The sequence below is a fragment of the Macaca mulatta genome, chromosome 14 (assembly GCF_049350105.2).
Source record: "Macaca mulatta isolate MMU2019108-1 chromosome 14, T2T-MMU8v2.0, whole genome shotgun sequence".
NCBI lineage: Eukaryota > Metazoa > Chordata > Mammalia > Primates > Cercopithecidae > Macaca > Macaca mulatta.
This window is the reverse complement of record NC_133419.1, coordinates 71,458,490-71,476,981: the sequence shown is the minus strand read 5'-3', so window position 1 is coordinate 71,476,981 and position 18,492 is coordinate 71,458,490. Positions and strand designations below refer to the sequence as shown.

The 18,492-nt window shown below is 39.1% G+C and overlaps 2 protein-coding genes across 2 annotated transcripts in view; one reads left to right on the top strand and one right to left on the bottom strand.

Annotated features, from left to right (window-relative positions):
- Nucleotides 1–18,492, bottom strand: part of TRIM21 (tripartite motif containing 21) — a 117,302-nt gene that overhangs the window by 68,396 nt on the left and 30,414 nt on the right. The window lies entirely within an intron of this gene.
- On the top strand, nt 2,472–9,137 carry LOC717274 (olfactory receptor 52K1). Its single transcript, XM_015115111.3, is given in 3 exon segments — nt 2,472–2,484; nt 8,246–8,707; nt 8,710–9,137. Coding segments are annotated over 3 exon segments (903 nt in total).

Sequence of the window (18,492 nt, the reverse complement as noted above, 5' to 3'; positions counted from 1 at the left end):
ACAACCTGCAGAACTGTGAGTCAATCAAACCTCTTTTCTCCATAAAATTACCCAGTCTCAGATAGTTCTTCATAGCAGTGTGAGAACGGACGGATACAATGGCCTACAATGTTCTGTGTGATCACATCACAGCTAATTGAAAAAAAAAAAAAAGAGCACGACCAAGGTGGGGTAGGGCACATTATATTCACAGGATCAACAATAAGACTGATATTAATAGATACTTGACTCCAAAAAAAGCAAGTGAAGGCAGAATATGATTAACATACTAAAGTGGATGAAAGAAAAATTACCCATTTAAAAATCTATTCAAATTTAAATAGAATTTTAGACTCAGGCCCAGGACGTGAGTCATCTTTCACAAACAAAGACGACTAACAGAATTTCACAAACGAGCAAAAGTTGATGGAATGTGTCACTATAAGGCCTGTAATAAAAGCAAAAATAAAAGTAGTTTTTCAGGCAGAAAAAAAAATGATCCAAATGGAAACATGAAAAAGCTGGAGGGATTGAGGAACACCAAAGCAAATATGCATACAAATGTAAAAGAATCTAGATTTTACAAAAGAAAAGGCAGGGTGGGGAGGATGTCAATGAATTAAACACAGTCAAAAGTGTTCCAATATTCCAGTAGTTATCTCCAGCACAGTTTGAGCCAATGGCCCCACTGCCCACTCCCCCACTCCGTGTGCTTCTTATCCTGCTCCTATGATGACAGGATAACTCACTCAGAATGCAGTTGGGGGCAAAGTAAGGTGCTTTGTTCACAAAATCCCTGTCTATTCTATCTGGCTCTTGTCTGGCTTTTATCTGGCTTTTGCCGTATTAGGTTTTGGTGAGGTGCTTTTCGTATAGGCTGTATCCCCTTGGCCTGGCTGTACATGGTTAATTTAGGCTGCAACTTTAAATGTACTGTGTAGGAATTCCACTTTATCCCAGTATCCCAAAAGATCAGACTTATCATGGAGGAGGGCTGAGTCCACACCCTTGAGGGCCAACTGTTATAGAAGGGGAAGTTAGTTCTAGGGTACCTGTGTGGGAAGGGAGTGGATATGACTGAGTTACAGGGTTCTGAGATTGCTTTTAAAAATTATGGGGAATTAGGGTAGACAAAATCCATGGAGAACTCTAGTGAAAAGCATCTTCTCAGGTCCTTGAAAAATAGCACACATTAAGTCAGTTGTAGTAGAAAGATCACCCTTTATCATTTATAGATGATTGGGTAATTTCCTAATTGTTAATAAGGAATCACATTCATAGTGGCTTCTTGTTTATTTACTTAGATCCTCCTATCCTATCCTTGTGAGTTAGAAAATATTGTAAAAGTTATCTCTACCTTAGAGACAAGAAAAATAGATCAGGGATCAGAGAGTTGTCATATATCAAGGTCATGAGCTGGTTATTAACACATATCTCAGGCCAATATGAAATATGAATGCAAAATAAAATGCCTAATGGATGACCTTGGCCTGGTCAGGCTGGACTTCCTGCCCTTTCGAGTCAATTCTGAGAGGAGTTGCCTGCAGTGTATATTTTCTGATGAGGTTGGCTTTCTTAGAAGACACTAAGAATGATGGTAAAGAGAGGCACAGCAAACACCAAGACACAAGCCGGCTCCACCTGAAATGCTCAAAGCCTCTGGCAAGTAGGGTATGATCCCTGGTAGACACAACTCAGTGCCACTGGCTGGGGAGGAGGCATGGGCTACAGGAAACAAGGATACAGTCCTTGGGTCAGGGGAGTCCCCTTGTGTAAACCCAGAGAGAGGAGGCCAGAGATGTCTCTGAGGACTCTGCTCAAGTGCAGCAGTTTCTGCTTCCTCAGTCTTTTGGGAGAAGGGCAGAGGCTGGTGAGGATTAAAGCCAGCTGCTCCCTTCCCAGCTTCCTCTTTCTAAGACTCCTTAGACTGAAAGAGGAAGGCAGCACTGGTGCTGCATGAAGCTAATGAAAAGGGCCCAGGATTGAAAGTCAGACTGAGGACTGTGGACAGAGCTGCAACTCAGGGAAATAGGAAACAAGTGACATTGTGGGGGTGAGCAGGAAGGTGGGGGTGAGCAGGAATGTGAGGGTGAGCAGGAAGGTGGGGGTGAGCAGGAAGGTGGGAGTGAGCAGGAAGGTTGGGGGCACTCAATTTCTTCCCACAGCCAGTCCTGATCTTAGGCATCAGCTCTCTAACCCTGTTATTGCTTCTACTCTGGTCCTTCAACAGAGGGAACAGAAGTCTTGATAGTCCCACCCAAGTGATTGGTGCACAAACTCCAGATGCTCTTCCCACCACAGAGGATGCCTGCTTCCTTCCCATGTGAAACACTGTGGGCCATCTCCAAGAAGTCTTAGCTGATTATTCCAGTTTGGATCTGTCACTTCTCACCTCCTGTCATGGCTTTTCCTAACCCCTGCAAATGCCCCCATTCCAATTAAATGGCTTCTGCATTAGTCAAGAGGAAGAAAATGGGGCCTGAACTAGACAGATGGCAGGGAAAGGTAAGAAACACGTTTTCTTTGAGGTTCTTCTACCAGAAGCAGAGTCTTGAAGTACCTTGATTATGTGATTATCCTTTCTTGTGTGGTTCTAAATTTTTCAGATCTATCATTCTGATATCCTTTTAAGATAAAGGTATAGGCAACCAAATAGATATCAGTATTAACTGAGTCCATTCCAAATATGGAGGCCCCTTTTAAGGAGAAATAGAAGTCCTTTGAGCATGGACATCTTAGTTTTGAAAACAATGAACAGTTTGGACAAAACTTGCACTACGGAGGAGGTCTTAGTTTCTGGATATTAGGGGAAGAAGACTGGCTCCATTCACACTCCTACTCTGAGTCCTTCATTCTGAGGAGCTGGTTTTAGATGGACTTCAAAGGAAATAAGATTTACAAACTGTAAATCTGTCTTTTCAAGAAGAAATCTGATAGAGGAGATGCCTTTTTTTTTTCTTGTATGAAGGTAAGTAGATAGCTCACAGGGTGGTTAGTGATGTTCAAGAGTTGAATGGAGGAATCTAGGGGGACATGGAGACTCAGATAAGTAAAACGTGGCTTTTGTGGAAAATACATATTGAGATAAGATAAAGGTGCAGCAGGTTTGTGGGATTATTTCACAGTATTTTAGAAGAGTTTCTTAGATGCCAGACATGTTTCTAGGTACTGATACGTACTTGAAAATAAAAATGACTGTTGTCATAAGTGCTTGTTCCTGACAAAAATGCACAAACATTATGAATATTTAAAATAGTATTTTCCATTAAGAAGATAATTTTATTCTGGTGCAGGTAACAGAGTATTGTAATTGGGATGCTTAGAACTTCCATCCTGGATGCATTTTAAATGAGAAGACAACCCAAACTCAGCTTAAATCACATGAGGGGAGGAGTAGTCTGACAGATATGTCTTCCAGTAGTCTAGTAGTCATATTTTATTTAGTGAAATGCTCCACACCTATGTATGTTAGAGGCTAGGTTTACAGAAGGAAATAGGTAGAGTTTCCTAACCCCAGTCCCTTCACTTCATGATATTGTGGGTAATTGTTGAAGGATAAATATTGGAGAACAAAGTGGAACTTTGTATGCCTGTTAGGATTCTTTTGTAGCAGTAGTTGCTGAGAGATGCTGTGGCCCGAACAAGGATGATGGTGTTGGAAGGGTGTTGGAAATGCAATGGGCAACGTGGAGATTTACCATGTAGGATGATCCAGTGGTGCTTGCTGATGATTAAATACGGTGCAGGAAGAAAAGGGAAGAATCCAGGATGACTTGATTCTAGGTTGAGCAACTGGTTGGGCAGGATGTTATGTTCTGAGATATGGGTAGCACAAGAAGAGAAGTAGTCATGATTTCTGCCTCAGGCATGACAGGTTTGACATATCTGTGAGGCAAATATGTGGGGATATCAAGTATGGAGTTGGATATTCTAGTCTGGAGCTTACAAGGAATGTAAGGTATGTAAATTTGTGTTTGTTTCAGGATACGTTTACATTCTCAGTGGTCAACAAGTAGACCACCTGGAAAGATGCATTATTCAAGGTCTTTTCAGGAGCAGTATTCTCTTTCTTCTCCTAAGTTTCAAGTTTTCCTCACTATTGGATAATTTTCTTCAGCTAAAGACATGATAATTCTGTTCTAAAAAACAAACACACACACAGACATGTGCGCACACACACACACACACACACAGTTGACTTCGCTTTCCATTTTAGCCAGTGCCCTATTTACTTGCCATCCTTTGCTTCCAAATTCCTCAAAAAAGTTAGCCATGTTAACAGACTTCAATTCCCCTCTTATCTACTCTAACTCAGTCAAGTCAGGCTTTGCCTGTCTCTATTCTAGCAAAATTGCTTTTATCAAGGTATCCAATCCTCTTGTGCAATTCTAAACACAAGGCCAATTGTGTTTTCAAATTCTTTGACTCATCAGTAGCATTTTACATGGTAATAATGCCCTTGTTAATAAACTATAGTCTATATACTGAGATAGTACATTACTTGGGAATGTTTCTATCTTAATAGTTTCCACTGTCAGTTTCCCTTGCGAATGTCTCAATGTGCCCCAACTCCTCTCCCATCCATTCTTAATGTTGGGATTCAGTTCCAGGTTCTCTGGTTCTCTTTTCTCTGAACGTTTACTATCTGGGTGATCTCAAACAGTTTCATGGCTTTAAATATGATCTATTTTCTATATGTATTACCATATTCACTTGAATTTCTGATATCTCAAACTCACCATGTTCAAAATTGAAGTCTTGAGCTCCTCCTTTCATGCTTTTCCCATCTCAATTGGGAGCAGCTCCTGTCAGTTGTTTATGCCAAAAATAAGGGTGTCATCTTCGACTCCCTCTTGTCTCACTTCCTATATCTAACCTGTCAAAAATACCGTTGACACATTTAAAAAATATATCCACAATCCTATTACTTCCCACTACATACACTGCTACCTTGATTCTGAGTCAATGTTCTCCCTTCCCTGGATTCCTGCAATAGTTTCCTGGTACTTTCCCCCAATTCTACCCTTTCCTCTTTGTGCTATTGTCCATCATAGATGCCAGGGAAAAGTTTAAAAGTGTAAGTCTAATATATCTCTTCTCTGCTGAAAACAATGTCTTTGATTCTGAGAGAAATGAGGAACTTTTGCAAAGTCCACAAAGACCTATGGGACCCTGTGTGATCTGGCCCCGCTGTTCTGACCCGATTCTCTTGCTCATTTGCTTCATCCTACCTGTGCTGGCTGCCTCCTGATATTTGAATACCAGGGTTTTTATGTCTTAGGGCATTTTCTCTGGCTGTTCCATTTTCTTAGACTGTTCCTTTCTCCTGGGTGACTCCTATATTCCAAATCTATTATGGTCTTCTCAAGTCCTGTCATCCCTCCTTATTGTTGTAGCCATTATTGTGGGAACCATTTGAGTGTAGGTGTAGGTTGATAGCACCTTACTCAGCTGCATCCCACCCCAGAGTTTCTCTGCTTTATTGCATGGGCACCTCAGGGATCTCATTCAGTTATTCTGGTGCATGTATGGACCTGAAAATGCAAGGAAATCTACACTCCTTGGGTCATCCTTGACCCATGGGGTGTGGAAGCCAGTGGATAAAAGTTCCCCTCTTCTGTGTCTAGAGTGGACAATTCTTTGGTTCCTTCTCTATGGTTCTTCATGTGGAATTGGATTATCCATCTCAGTAAGGCAACTTTGGATCCATATTCTCTCTCCTGTTCCACTCCTTCATCCTATTCTTGTTCACTGTATAATTGTTCTGTATATGCCACTGGCATGAAATTTTAGTTTCTGACATTTAAGGAAGTGAAGTTAAGTATTTCCTCACCTCATTCAATTTTTCTCAAATTTATTTTCCAATGAGGTCTATAATGAGCTTTTTATTTCAAATTTCAACTTCTCCTGCTCTCTATCATGAAATGCCTATCATAATTGCCCTGTTCCTTGGTTTTTAAATCACAACAATAAAACTGTGTGTAATATGTAATTTAATCATGATGTCCTTTTATTATCCTTCCCCAACCTGTAGCAAACTTATTCTACTAAGGGATCCATCTATTTTGTTCATGAATTTTTCCTTAGCCCATTCAGTGAAAATATTTAAATAGTTGTCATTAAATTTAATTGATATATTTTCTGAATGACATGGATATAAAATTTGAAAATATCGTGCTTGAGAACTGTCAAAATGCAATACTTACAGTTAGGGCAGAAGCTGGAGCTGGGAAATGGAAATATGGTGGTACACAAGAGAAAAATGAGTTTTAAGCAGGAGAGTGGTCAATTCAGAAAAAAGTTGCTCAGAGGTCCAGTTGCATGAAGCCAGGTAAGTGATAAGGGCACCATCATCATGGAGGTCATTGATTGTCACAGTAAAAGGAATTTTTGGTTTGTAATGGGAATAAAATCCAGACTGATACGTTTCAAAACCAATTATCCTTGAGAGAGTTGTAGACATTTGTAGACATTGTAGACATTTCTACATGCTTTGCTATAAAGAAAAGCAGAGGTTTGACTGAAAGGAGGAGGATTTAATGTCATGGTAGATTTAATCAACAAATAATTTTTTAAAAAGTAACAGTTCTACAGAAGAGAAATATAAATGACAAAGCTCTGCACACTAAGAAATTATACAAAATGATTTTATACATAATTACACTTAACTTCCCTATACCCCTCAGATAAAGGTAGTTCAGTGCTATTTCCCATTAACAGAGAAGGAAACAAACTAGTACATAAGTTATTTGTGCAAGGTCTGCCACTAGAATATGTGGCAGTCATGATTTCAGCCAGTAACTTTAGATTCTAAACATTTTCTAAATCTTATAGAAGGAAGTTAGTTTTCAGTCTGGTTATGCTGGATGCAGGTTGCATATAGGGCATCTAGATGGAAACAAAAAGCCTAGTTACTTAGGACATTGGAATCAGTAGAAAGAAGGACTAAATATGACTGTCTGACACTATTAGCTATAATATCTTTGAGCAATTACATTTCCCAATAGGTTTTTTTTTAAAAAAGAGACCAAGTTTTTATTTTCAGTATTTACTTTGTTCTGTAACTAGTAAGTGTTTGAAGAGCGTTATCTCATTTAATTCTCATAAGAACCTCTTTAAGTGGATCCTAAATTTTATATTTTGTATAAATATATATTTTATAATTTTATAATAACAATCTTGATAAAAACTGGGTAACTCCAGTGTTTAAGGATCTGAAAAAAGAAAAATGACCAGAACAAGATAAAAAGGTGAAAAATTATTAACAAGAAGGACATTTGGAAGTCAGAAGTCAGTCTTGCTAAAGATGAGAGAGAATTGTCCTGTGACGAAAAGAAGGAACTGGAAGACAGATGGAGGGAGAGTAACATGCACAGGGAGTTTAACATGAATTTCAATGGAGAACCAAAAAAGGACCTTTCATTTTCTCAATATGCTTGCAGCATGGCTGTATTTACGGAGACCTATGAGTATTGAGAAGATGTGAAAGATATACTGTAGAGCAGTGGTCTTAAACAGAAATTTCTACAATGATGGAAATATTCTTGGTAGTCACTAGTCACATGTGGCTATTGAGCACATGAAAAGTGTTTTTGCATAAATGTGAAATTAATTTATTAAATATAAATTTAAGTTTACATAGTGACATATGGCTAGTAGCAACCATATCAAATAAAGTAGTTTTAGGGAAAATATGCAGATTGTGTGATTAATTTGGGCATTAGAAACCGAAGGGTTTGACTTATACATGAACTCAACTGAGATTTCAGGAGAGAAAATTGGCTCTTGCATTTGGGAATTTAGCTCAACTGAAAGGTAGAATGGTACCAATGTATGTGCTAAAGAAATGAATTGACTTAAACATATTTTCACTTCTTTTTTCAAGGTATTCATGGCATCACCAAGAACAGAGAAAACACTACTTATACTCCATTCCTTTATGAAAGTTGTCTTGGGATATCAATTCTATGGATATTTAATATTCTATCTACTCAATGAGATTCAAATTTCTTTGAGGGTAGAAAATATGGATTATGCTTCTCCATGTCTATGAAGGCTGCTAGGTTATTTTATTTGAAGTCTAGCAGTGGAAACAAGAGGTAATCTTTGCAGGTGGAATATAATAGGTTGAACTCTAATCATATATATTATAGAAAGTATATATAGAAGGTGAAGAAGCCCTGTAAAAATTGACAAGGAGATTTTCTGGGAGCCATGCTTCCCTCTAATATCACCTCAACACATCCAGCTACCTTTTTGTTGGTAGGAATTCCTGGTTTGGAACACCTGCATGTCTGGATCTCCATCCCCTTCTGCTTTGCTTATACTCTGGCCCTGCTGGGAAACTGTACCCTTCTCTTCATTATCCGGGCTGATGCAGCCCTCCATGAGCCCATGTATCTCTTTCTGGCCATGTTGGCAACCATTGACTTGGTTCTTTCTTCTACAGCGCTGCCCAAAATGCTTGCCATATTCTGGTTCAGGGATCGGGAGATCAGCTTCTTTGCCTGTCTGGTCCAGATGTTCTTCCTTCACTCCTTCTCCATCATGGAGTCAGCAGTGCTGCTGGCCATGGCCTTTGACCGCTATGTGGCCATCTGCAAGCCACTGCACTATACCACCGTCCTGACTGGGTCCCTCATCACCAAGATTGGCATGGCTGCTGTGGTCCGGGCTGTGACACTAATGACTCCACTCCCCTTCCTGCTGAGACACTTCCACTACTGCCGAGGCCAGTGATTGCCCATTGCTACTGTGAACACATGGCTGTGGTGAGGCTGGCATGTGGGGACACCAGCTTCAACAGTATCTATGGCATTGCTGTGGCCATGTTTATTGTGGTGTTGGACCTGCTCTTTGTTATCCTGTCTTATGTCTTCATCCTTCAGGCAGTTCTCCAGCTTGCCTCTCAGGAGTCCCGCTACAAGGCATTTGGGACATGCGTGTCTCACATAGGTGCCATCCTGTCCACCTACACTCCGGTAGTCATCTCTTCAGTTATGCACCGTGTAGCCCGCCGTGCTGCCCCTCACGTCCACATACTCCTTGCTATTTTCTATCTCCTTTTCCCACCCATGATCAACCCTATCATCTATGGAGTCAAGACCAAGCAGATTCGTGATTATATGCTCAGTCTATTCCAGAGAAAGAACATGTAGATGGATAGTTCTCTTTTTTTAGCCCCTGGGTCAAGTAATGAGAATGCTGGATTGGGGTTGAGAGGAAAAATCTAAATAGGAAAATTGCTGAATGTCTTTGACAATTCTCTAGTATGACAAGGCAAATGAGGTTTCATTCCTCACAGATCTATGAGTCAGGTCAAACCAGGAGTGCACCTATAGTCTGGTCTGATAGTAGAGGTTTGACCTTCCCATTGTCATAGACTCATCACATGGCTAAGGAAGACAGACCTCTCAAAGTGATATTGTAATCTAGGTGAAAGACAGTAGGAATATTGGCTGAGATTGGCCCAAACAGCTGAGTCACCCAAACAGGTGACTTCTTTATCCAGGTATGAGTGAGGAAATGAACCACAAACTTTGTGACCCCAAAACCATTATTCCTTTTAGTACTAAAATTACCCCTATGTCTTTTCTGACAAGTACCCTCCACCCTTTGCCACTCTTTTTATAGCCTACTATTTCCCAATTTTATTTCTACAGTTAGCTCCATTTATAAGTAGATATATTTCTTCCATTAAGTCAATTCCTTTTTTACTTCCTTCCTGATAGACATGGCCAATTCTTTTAGTGAACACTTATCAAAAGAGTCTTCTGATGTTCCTTTTTATCAATTTATATTATCCTGTATCTAGCTTTTCACATGCATGTCCTTTGCTTCCAAAATACTTAGTAATATTTATTAAATGAATGGATAGAAGAGCTGAATACCATCTTTGAACTATGGACCATGAAAACAGAAATAACACCATTCCCTCTTGAAGCTGAGACTTCTGAAAATAAGAAAATAAAATACAGTCACACACTGCATAATGAAGTTTTGGTCAGTGATGGGTCACCTATATGATGGTGATTGCATAATATTATAGTACCATATATATACTGTATTTTTTAAAACTTTTAAGTTACATGTACAGGTTTGTTATCTAGGTAAACCCATGTTGTGGGGGTTTTGTTGTACAGATTATTTCATCACCCAAGTATTAAGCCTAGTATCCATTAGCTATTTTTCTGTTTAAATACACAAATACTTATTGTGTTACAATTGCCTACAATATTGGGTTTGTAGCCTAGGAACAACAGGCTATACCATATAGCTTAGGTATATAGTAGGCGATACCATCTAGTTTGTGTAAATACACTCTATGATGTTCACAGGTTGATAAAATCACCTAAGGACACATTTCTCAGAATGTATCCCCATCATTAAGCAATGCATGACTAGTTACACATGATTGTAGTTGTGGTAGACCGTATTATTGTCCACCGATAATTTAGTCTCCTGTCCTATCAGGGGTAGGATATTTCCTTCACTCCACCAATTTTAAACTTTGCCGTGTAACTTGATTTGGCCAATGAAATTTGAGTAGCCCTGAAATGCACTTCAAGAATCAGAAAGTGTATAAAAAAATAACAGATGCTGGTGAGGTTGTGGAGAAAAGGAAACACTTATATACTGCTTGTAGGAGTGTAAATTATTTCACCCATTATGGAAAGCAGTGGGCAATTCCTCAAAGACCTAAAAACAGAAATACCATTTGACCGAGTGATCCTTTACCAGGTATGTACCCAAAGGAACCTAAGTTGTTCTACCATAAAGATAACATGTATGTGTATGTTCACTGCAGCACTATTCACAATAGCAAAGACACAGAATCAACCTAAATGCATATCAACAGTTGACTGGATAAAGAAAATGTGATACATATGCATCATGGAATACTATGCAGCCGTCAAAAAGAATGAGATCATGTCCTTTGCAGAAACATGGATGGAGCTAGAGGCAATTATTCTTTGCATACTAAAAGGGGAATAGAAAAATAAAATACCACATGTTCTCACTTATAAGTGGGAACTAAATAATGAGAACACATGGACACAAAGAGGAACAACAGACACTGGGGCCTATTTAAGGTAGGAGGGAGAGGATCAGGAAAAATAGCTATCAGGTACTATGGCTAGTACCTGGGTGATCAAAGAACTTGTACAACAAACTCCCGTGACACAAGTTTATATAACACACCTGCACATGTACCTCTAACCTAAAATAAAAGTTAAAAAGGACACTATGATATTGGTGCAAAGATTGAATGGAAAGGAACAGAAAGACAAGAAGTTGCCTGGTCCATATAGACATGTGTTATTGCAGATGTGTGTGATACATATGCACCATGGAATATATGCAGCCATCAAAAAGAATAAGATCGTGTCCTTTGTGGGAACATGGATGGAGCTAGAGGCCATTGCTTTGCATTGCTTTGCAAATTTTTGCAAACTTTTAAATTGCTTTGCAAATTAAAAGTTTGCATTAACTTTCCTCCTTTCTTTCCCCTCAGCTGCAAAACCCAGCAAAGTTCCAGTTAGAGGTTGTGACAAAGCCAAAGTCCACCCACAATGAATAAGAAGTGTAAATGAGAAATAAACTTTGTGTTTGAGCTGCTAATAAAACCTTAAACTGTAAAACATGGTTAGAAGGCTTGGTTTATCTTTCATTCTTTCCCTCTGCCAGAAGAATAAGCATATCACAGCCTAGACTCATGATGAAGATCCGTGGAGCAGATGTGAATCTGACTCACTGCCTGTAGCATAGTCATAACTGACCCACAGTGTTCATATAATATGAACAAGGATGATTTTGTTGTTTTTGTAGTGAACCACTGAAATTTGGGAGTCATTTGTTTCACAGCCTTACTCAAGGAACACCAATTGCTGGAGTTGTGAGTTCTAGCTTGCGTTTCAACTCATGACAGCTCAATACTGAATATTTAAAGAAAAATAAAGAAAATCCAGTCTTCTTACAACATATCATAAAATTATTAATTTCACTTATCTCTGCTTTTGTCTTTCAAACTCTCATAATGAACACTTCTTCCGTCAGTTCTATAAAAAGAAGCTCCCATACATACCTTTACGTGATCTACTCATACTGTAGGGCCAACCCTACAGGGTCTATGGGTTTTTCTCATGTGTGGAGACAAGGGATCATAGAAATAAAGACACAAGACAAAGAGATAGAAGAAAAGACAGCTGGGCCCCAGGGGACCACTACCACCAAGACGCGGAGACCAGTAGTGGCCCCGAATGCCTGACTGCAGTGTTACTTATTGGATACAAGTCAAAAGGGGCAGGGTAAGGAGTGTAAGTCATCTCCAGTGATTGATAAGGTCACGTGAGTCACGTGTCCACCAGACAGGGGGCCCTTCCCTGTTTGGCAGCCAAGGCAGAGAGAGAGAGAGGACAGCTTATGCCATTATTTCTTCTATGCATTTCAAAGACTTTTAGCACTTTCACTAATTCTGCTACTGCTATCTAGAAGGCAGAGCCAGGTGTACAGGGTGGAACATGAAAGTGAAACAGGAGTGTGACCACTGAAGCACAGCATCACAGGGAGATGGTTTGGCCTCCCAATGGCTGTAGGGGGACCTGACTGATGTCAGGCCTTCCACAAGAGGTGTGGAACAGAGTCCTCTCCAACTCCCCCAGGGAAAGGGAGACTCCCTTTCCAGGTCTGCTAAGTAATGATGCCTTCCCTAGGCACTGATGCTACTGCTAGACCAAGGTCAGCTAAGTAGGTGTTGCCTTGCCAGGCACTGGCGTTACCACTAGACCAAGGAACCCTCTACTGGCCCTGTCCAGGCGTGATAGAGGGCTCACACTTGTCTTCTGGTCACTTCTCCCCGTGCCCCTTCAGCTCATATCTCTGTATGGCCTGGTTTTTCCTAGGTTATAATTGTAGAGCAAGGATTATTACAATAATGGAATAAAGAATAATGCTACAAACTGATGATCAATAATATTTATATATCATCATATCTATAATCGATTTCTAGTATAACTATTCCTATTTTATATATTTTCTTTATTATACTGGAAGAGCTTGTGCCCTCGGTCTCTTGCCTTGGCACCTCGGTGGCTTGCTGCCCACATTATATTGTGTTCTTTTTTAATTTTGTGAACCTTTTGTTTTGACAGTGATATGAATCCCTTCAAGTTCAAGAAAGTAATCAAAGTTTGATAGGCTCTGAAAAAGCATCCCACAGCCCATGCTGCTGTGTTAATGCTTACTTTACAGACACACATGGTGGATGATAGTTTAAGTGGGTCTCTTGACAGTTCTCAGGTATCTCACTCCTCCAGACATTGAAATAAGCTTTTCCAGGTATTGAACAGCAAGAAAATGGTATAAATTAAGGACCTCTGATTCTCCGATGGAAACTTTTCAAACTGTCGTTTGGTGTTCCTCAGTTGACACAGAACATTCTGTATATTAGATTACTGTTGAATAACACTCACTCTCCCAGAGTATACTTCCCCATACATTAACTATTGGCTTTGTCATGTGCACTACTTCCATGGGTGAGTGGGAGGAGTAATTAGTAGGTTTGGTGAAAGCAGAAGCTTAAAGTTTGCTTGTCTAGTGGGGCTTGCCATCTTCTTACTCTGCCACACCATGAGAATGTGACTGGTTAGCTCCCTGGTCCAAGGATGATAAGAGAAAAGTAGAGCAGAGCTGCCAGACCAACTCGCAGTTTGAAGCAGAACCTCACAGCCAAGCCTGGCTTGGATTAGCCGATCCACAGCCAACCTGCAGTTACATAAACAAACCTAGCTAAGATCAGCAGTCATCTCAGCCAATATTCAGATGTATGAGAAATATAGTTTTATTGTTGTATATCACTGAAATTTCATCTTTTTTTCCCACAAAAATAACAGACTTAAACATTCTGGAAACTAATTATTTGTCTATTATTTAATACAGTGGATATAGTATAATGTATTAAATGAGTATTTCCAGGCTGCAAGATCTGATCTGCCCATGCTTGGCGCAGTAATTATTTTATCCTTCAAGGGATACTCATACCTTCTCGTAGGCAGTGATTTTGTCCCACATAGAAGTTTAATAGTATATGAACTCCATTGCCACATAAGAAACAACAGTATAAACTTGACTTTAGTCACAAAGTTATTTTCTGTCTTATAGTGACACCAGGTGCTTAGATAGAGCATAGCACTAATGAGAACAATATTTCTCATGGTATTTCTAGAGTTGAAGAAATATCATTGTTCCCTCTGACCAAACTCCTAGCTGGAATAGCCTCAACAATGGAGAGAGGAGAGTTCCCACAATGAACTGCCGTAAACTATCCCAAGATAGGGCTGATTGGGATTCCAAAGAAAAACACTAAAATCACGGTGACAGTCCAAAGAATTTATTAGGAAAACCTAAAGGGTGTTGTGGCGGTCCTTGTGATGGACAGTGAGAAAAGAGATACTCTACCTAGGTATTTCAGCAAGGAGGGGTCAGATTATGGGGCTTATATGAAGGTTCAAGGATTTTGGCTCTGGGCTGGGGCTAGTTTCTGTGTGTTTAGCAACATGTTTGATCTTCGGTGTTTTGAACAACAACCTTAACATCTTTATCAGTGTCTGGAAATGTTAAAGATCCCAGCTTTGGTTAAACCTGTAAAGGAAAACATGTAGCTGACTGGGTCACAGAGTGAATTATCTGGAAAGCCTGAGTAATTGTCAGTATTTGCCTGTACAGTTCTTCTACATGGATCCCTGACTGATCCAGACAGCCATTTTAGCTAGGATACCATGAGTGTGCTGATAGCTTGGAAATGGTCAAACTACAGAGTCAGAATACAGATTTAACAAAACAAGGCAGGCAAACTTCAGTCTACTTTTTAGCAAAAGCCTTAGAAATAAAATTAATTGAATTTCAGGTTTTGCTTAGGATGCTTCTGCGTTTCTATTGTCCCCTACTTCAAAAAATATGGCTACCTGTGTCTTATCCTCATAACTGGTGATTCAATTGGTCAAGAGTATAACCTGAGCTTTGAAATTTTTCAAAGATGCCCAGAGGATTCTGAAGTACAAGCAAGTTTTAGAAACAATAACCACCTAGTGCTTTTTACTACAAAAGGTATAGGTTTGTACATTATGGACAATTCTTTTATCAAACTCCAACTTCAGAGAATGAAACATGAAAAGATTTTGTGAGAAGTTTGATGGACTACCACTTGCAGTTTTATTCTATTTTATTTTTGATATTTATAAGGATTAAAAGCTGAGAATAGCTTTTAATCTCATAAGCAATTTTCTACCTTTTTCTGACTAATTCAATTACTTCTAATCAAAAGAACATTACAATGAACTTTCTGTAATTTTTGTAATATATTCAAGAATCCATACCAAGGGATGTAAGCAGGTTATGAAAGCTAAATGTATTAAGCCCTTATGATGGTGAAGTTAATTTCCTCCTTCTGGACTTAGCTGGGACCAGTTTTCATAAAGAACCCAGTTTCTCACAGCTACCAAGTAGCTTTAATTCTTTTAGATAAGCTGAAAGAAGCCAAGGGAGTTGAAGATATGGCCAAGAGCCAGCCTCCCTGCCAGGGCAGTATCTGGGTGGTAGAGGTGGGATATCTTCTCTATTGTTGCATCAACAATCCTGTCAGACCATGAACAGGAGACATTCACTTTACCTATTCTTTTCTCTGGGTCATTGGCTGTAGGATTCAAGACTTGTGGAGTTGGCAGTAGGTACAATGGAAGAGAGGCCTGGGTGCTATCACAAAGGTGCAAGTAGGGAAATGGATAAAGAAATCATTCTGTCTTCTGTCTCTTAATGCAAAATGCATCCATCTCCTAGAGTAGTGGTTCTTAAATTTTAGTAGGCATCAGAATCACAAATTTCCAGGCTCTACCCCAGAGTTTCTCTAGGGAATACAGCCTGAGAATTTGCATTTCTAACAAGTTCCCAGGTGATGCCAGCATTGCTGGTTCTGGAATAACCAATGTCATAAAGAACATGGTCTAGTAATCCTGTAATCTGATCAACCTAATTCATAGGTGGAGGAGGTGGAAGAGAACAAAAAGATAAGGAGGTTGGAATGACAGGGAAAAGAATAAGAATATCTGTAATATGACTCTTTGACCTTCCTTACTCCCTAAATGCAGCATTGGTATTATTTGTTTCTAATGATCTAAATGATTTACAAATTCTGTCTTGGCTGGTGGCTTTTGACTACATGTTTTGGATGGTCTTTGGGAACTGTAACTATAATCCTGGAGCTTCCCCTACTTAAAAACAATTCTATATAACTAGTGCCATTAAATTATCATCAGTCTCTATGAGACACTAAGATGAAGCAGGATGAACTCATTTATCTATGTGTTTGATCTGTTTGTTAGATGACAAATTTAAAGCACTAAAAACCACTTGGTAATCTGGGTTAGCAAAGTGGAATGAATCTTCTAGAACCCTTAGTTCCTCTATTTCAATTTTCTAGGCTTGGCCTAAGAATGATCAAGTCTATGAACATTTTCCTGGATATATACCTCCCCTCCTAGGAATGAATTGTTTTGGGCCCAGATAATATATACTTTTGATAATTTCACTTATTTGTACCTTGATTTTCCCTTGGAGCCCTAGCTTGCTTTTCTCTTTCTCTGAAGCAGAATTGTTCCTCACAGGATCCATAATCATGCCAACTTCTCTGAACTGACTATATTGTACTGGATTCCCTGAAGTAGGTTCAAACTACAGGGCTGGTATCAGATGCGTTTTTCTATTCAGACTTGCATTTAAGTCTTTAATCCCTCTTGAGTTGATTCGTGTATACGGTATAAGGAAGGGGTCCAGCAGCAATAATCTGCATATGGCTAGCCAGTTATCCCAGCACCATTTATTGAATATTGGTCCTTTCCCTATTGCTTGTTATTGCTGACTTTATTGAAGATCATGTATCTCCACTTTTGTAGGTTACATATGAGAGATTATATAGTATTTGTCTTTCTGTGCCTGGCTTATAACATAATGCCATTCAGATTCATCCATACTGTTGCAAGTGATGGGATTTTAAGAATAGTATCGCATTGTGTATACATACCACCTTATCCGCTCATCTGTTGATGGCCATTTAGGTTGATTCCATATCTTGGGTATAGTGAGTAATGCTGCAATGAACATGTGAGTACAGACCTATTTTCAACATGGGGTTTTCATTTCCTGTGGATATCCATCAATAAGAAGGTTTAGTGATGGATATCTCATATGATATCCATATGAGAGTCATACTTTTAATTTAAGGAACTTCCATGCTTTTCCCCATAATGACTGCACTAATCTACATTCCCACCAACAGTGTGCAAATGTTTCTTTTTCTCTGCATCCTCATCAGCACTTGTTTTTTTTGTTCAGGACTGCTTTGGCTATTCACAACTTTTGTGGTTCCATAAAAAATTTAGGATTTTCCCCCTCTATTCATGAGGAAAACATCACTGGAATTTTAATAGGGATTGCATTGAATTTGTAGATTGATTTACTTAGTATGGGCACTTAAAAATATTCTTCTAATCCATAAACTTGGGATATCTTCTTACTTGTTTGTATTTTCAACTCCTTTCAGTGTTTTATAGTTTTCAGTGTACAGGTCTTTAACTCCGTGGTTAAATGTATTTCTACATTTTATTTTTTGTAGCTATCGAGAATGGAATTGTCGTCTTATTTTCAGATATTTCATTGTTAGTGTATAGAAACACTTGATTTTTATGTGTTGATTTTATCTATGACTTTTCTAAATTTATTAGTTCCAACAGTTTTTTGTGTGTGGAATATTTAGTTTTCTGTATGCAAGATTATTTCATCTGTAAACAGGGACAGTTTAACTTCTTTCTGATTTGGAGGTCTTATTTTTTCTCTTGCCTAATTGCTCTAAGACTTCAGCACCATGTTGAACACAATTGGTGACAGTGGGAACCCTCGTCTTGTTTCTGATTTTAGAGGAAAATCTTTCAACTTTTCATTTTGAGTGTGTTGTTAGCTGTGAGCTTATCATATACAGTCTTTGTTGTGTTAAGGTACAATTTTTTTTTTTTTTTTTTTTAAATATAGGATCTCACTCTGTCACCAGGCTGGAGTGCAGTGGTATGATCATGGCTCACTGCAGCCTCAAAATTCCAGAGCCCAAATGACCCTCCCACCTTCAGCCTCCCAAGTAGTTGTTACTACAGGCCCACACCACCACGCCCAGCTATTTTTTGTATTTTTAGTAGAGATGAGGTTTCACCATGTTGCCCAGGCTAGTCTCCGACTGCGGGCTCAAGTGATCCACCCTCTTTGTCCTCTCAAAGTTCTGGGATTACAGCCATGAACCACTGTACCTGGCTGAGGTACAACATTCCATACTTAATTTGATAGTTTTTTTTTTAAGTAATTAAAGGATGTTGAATTTTGTCAATTTTTTTTCTGCATTTAATAAGATAATCATAAGATTTGTCCTTTATACTGTTACCATTGTGTATCACATTTATAAACTTGCATTTACTT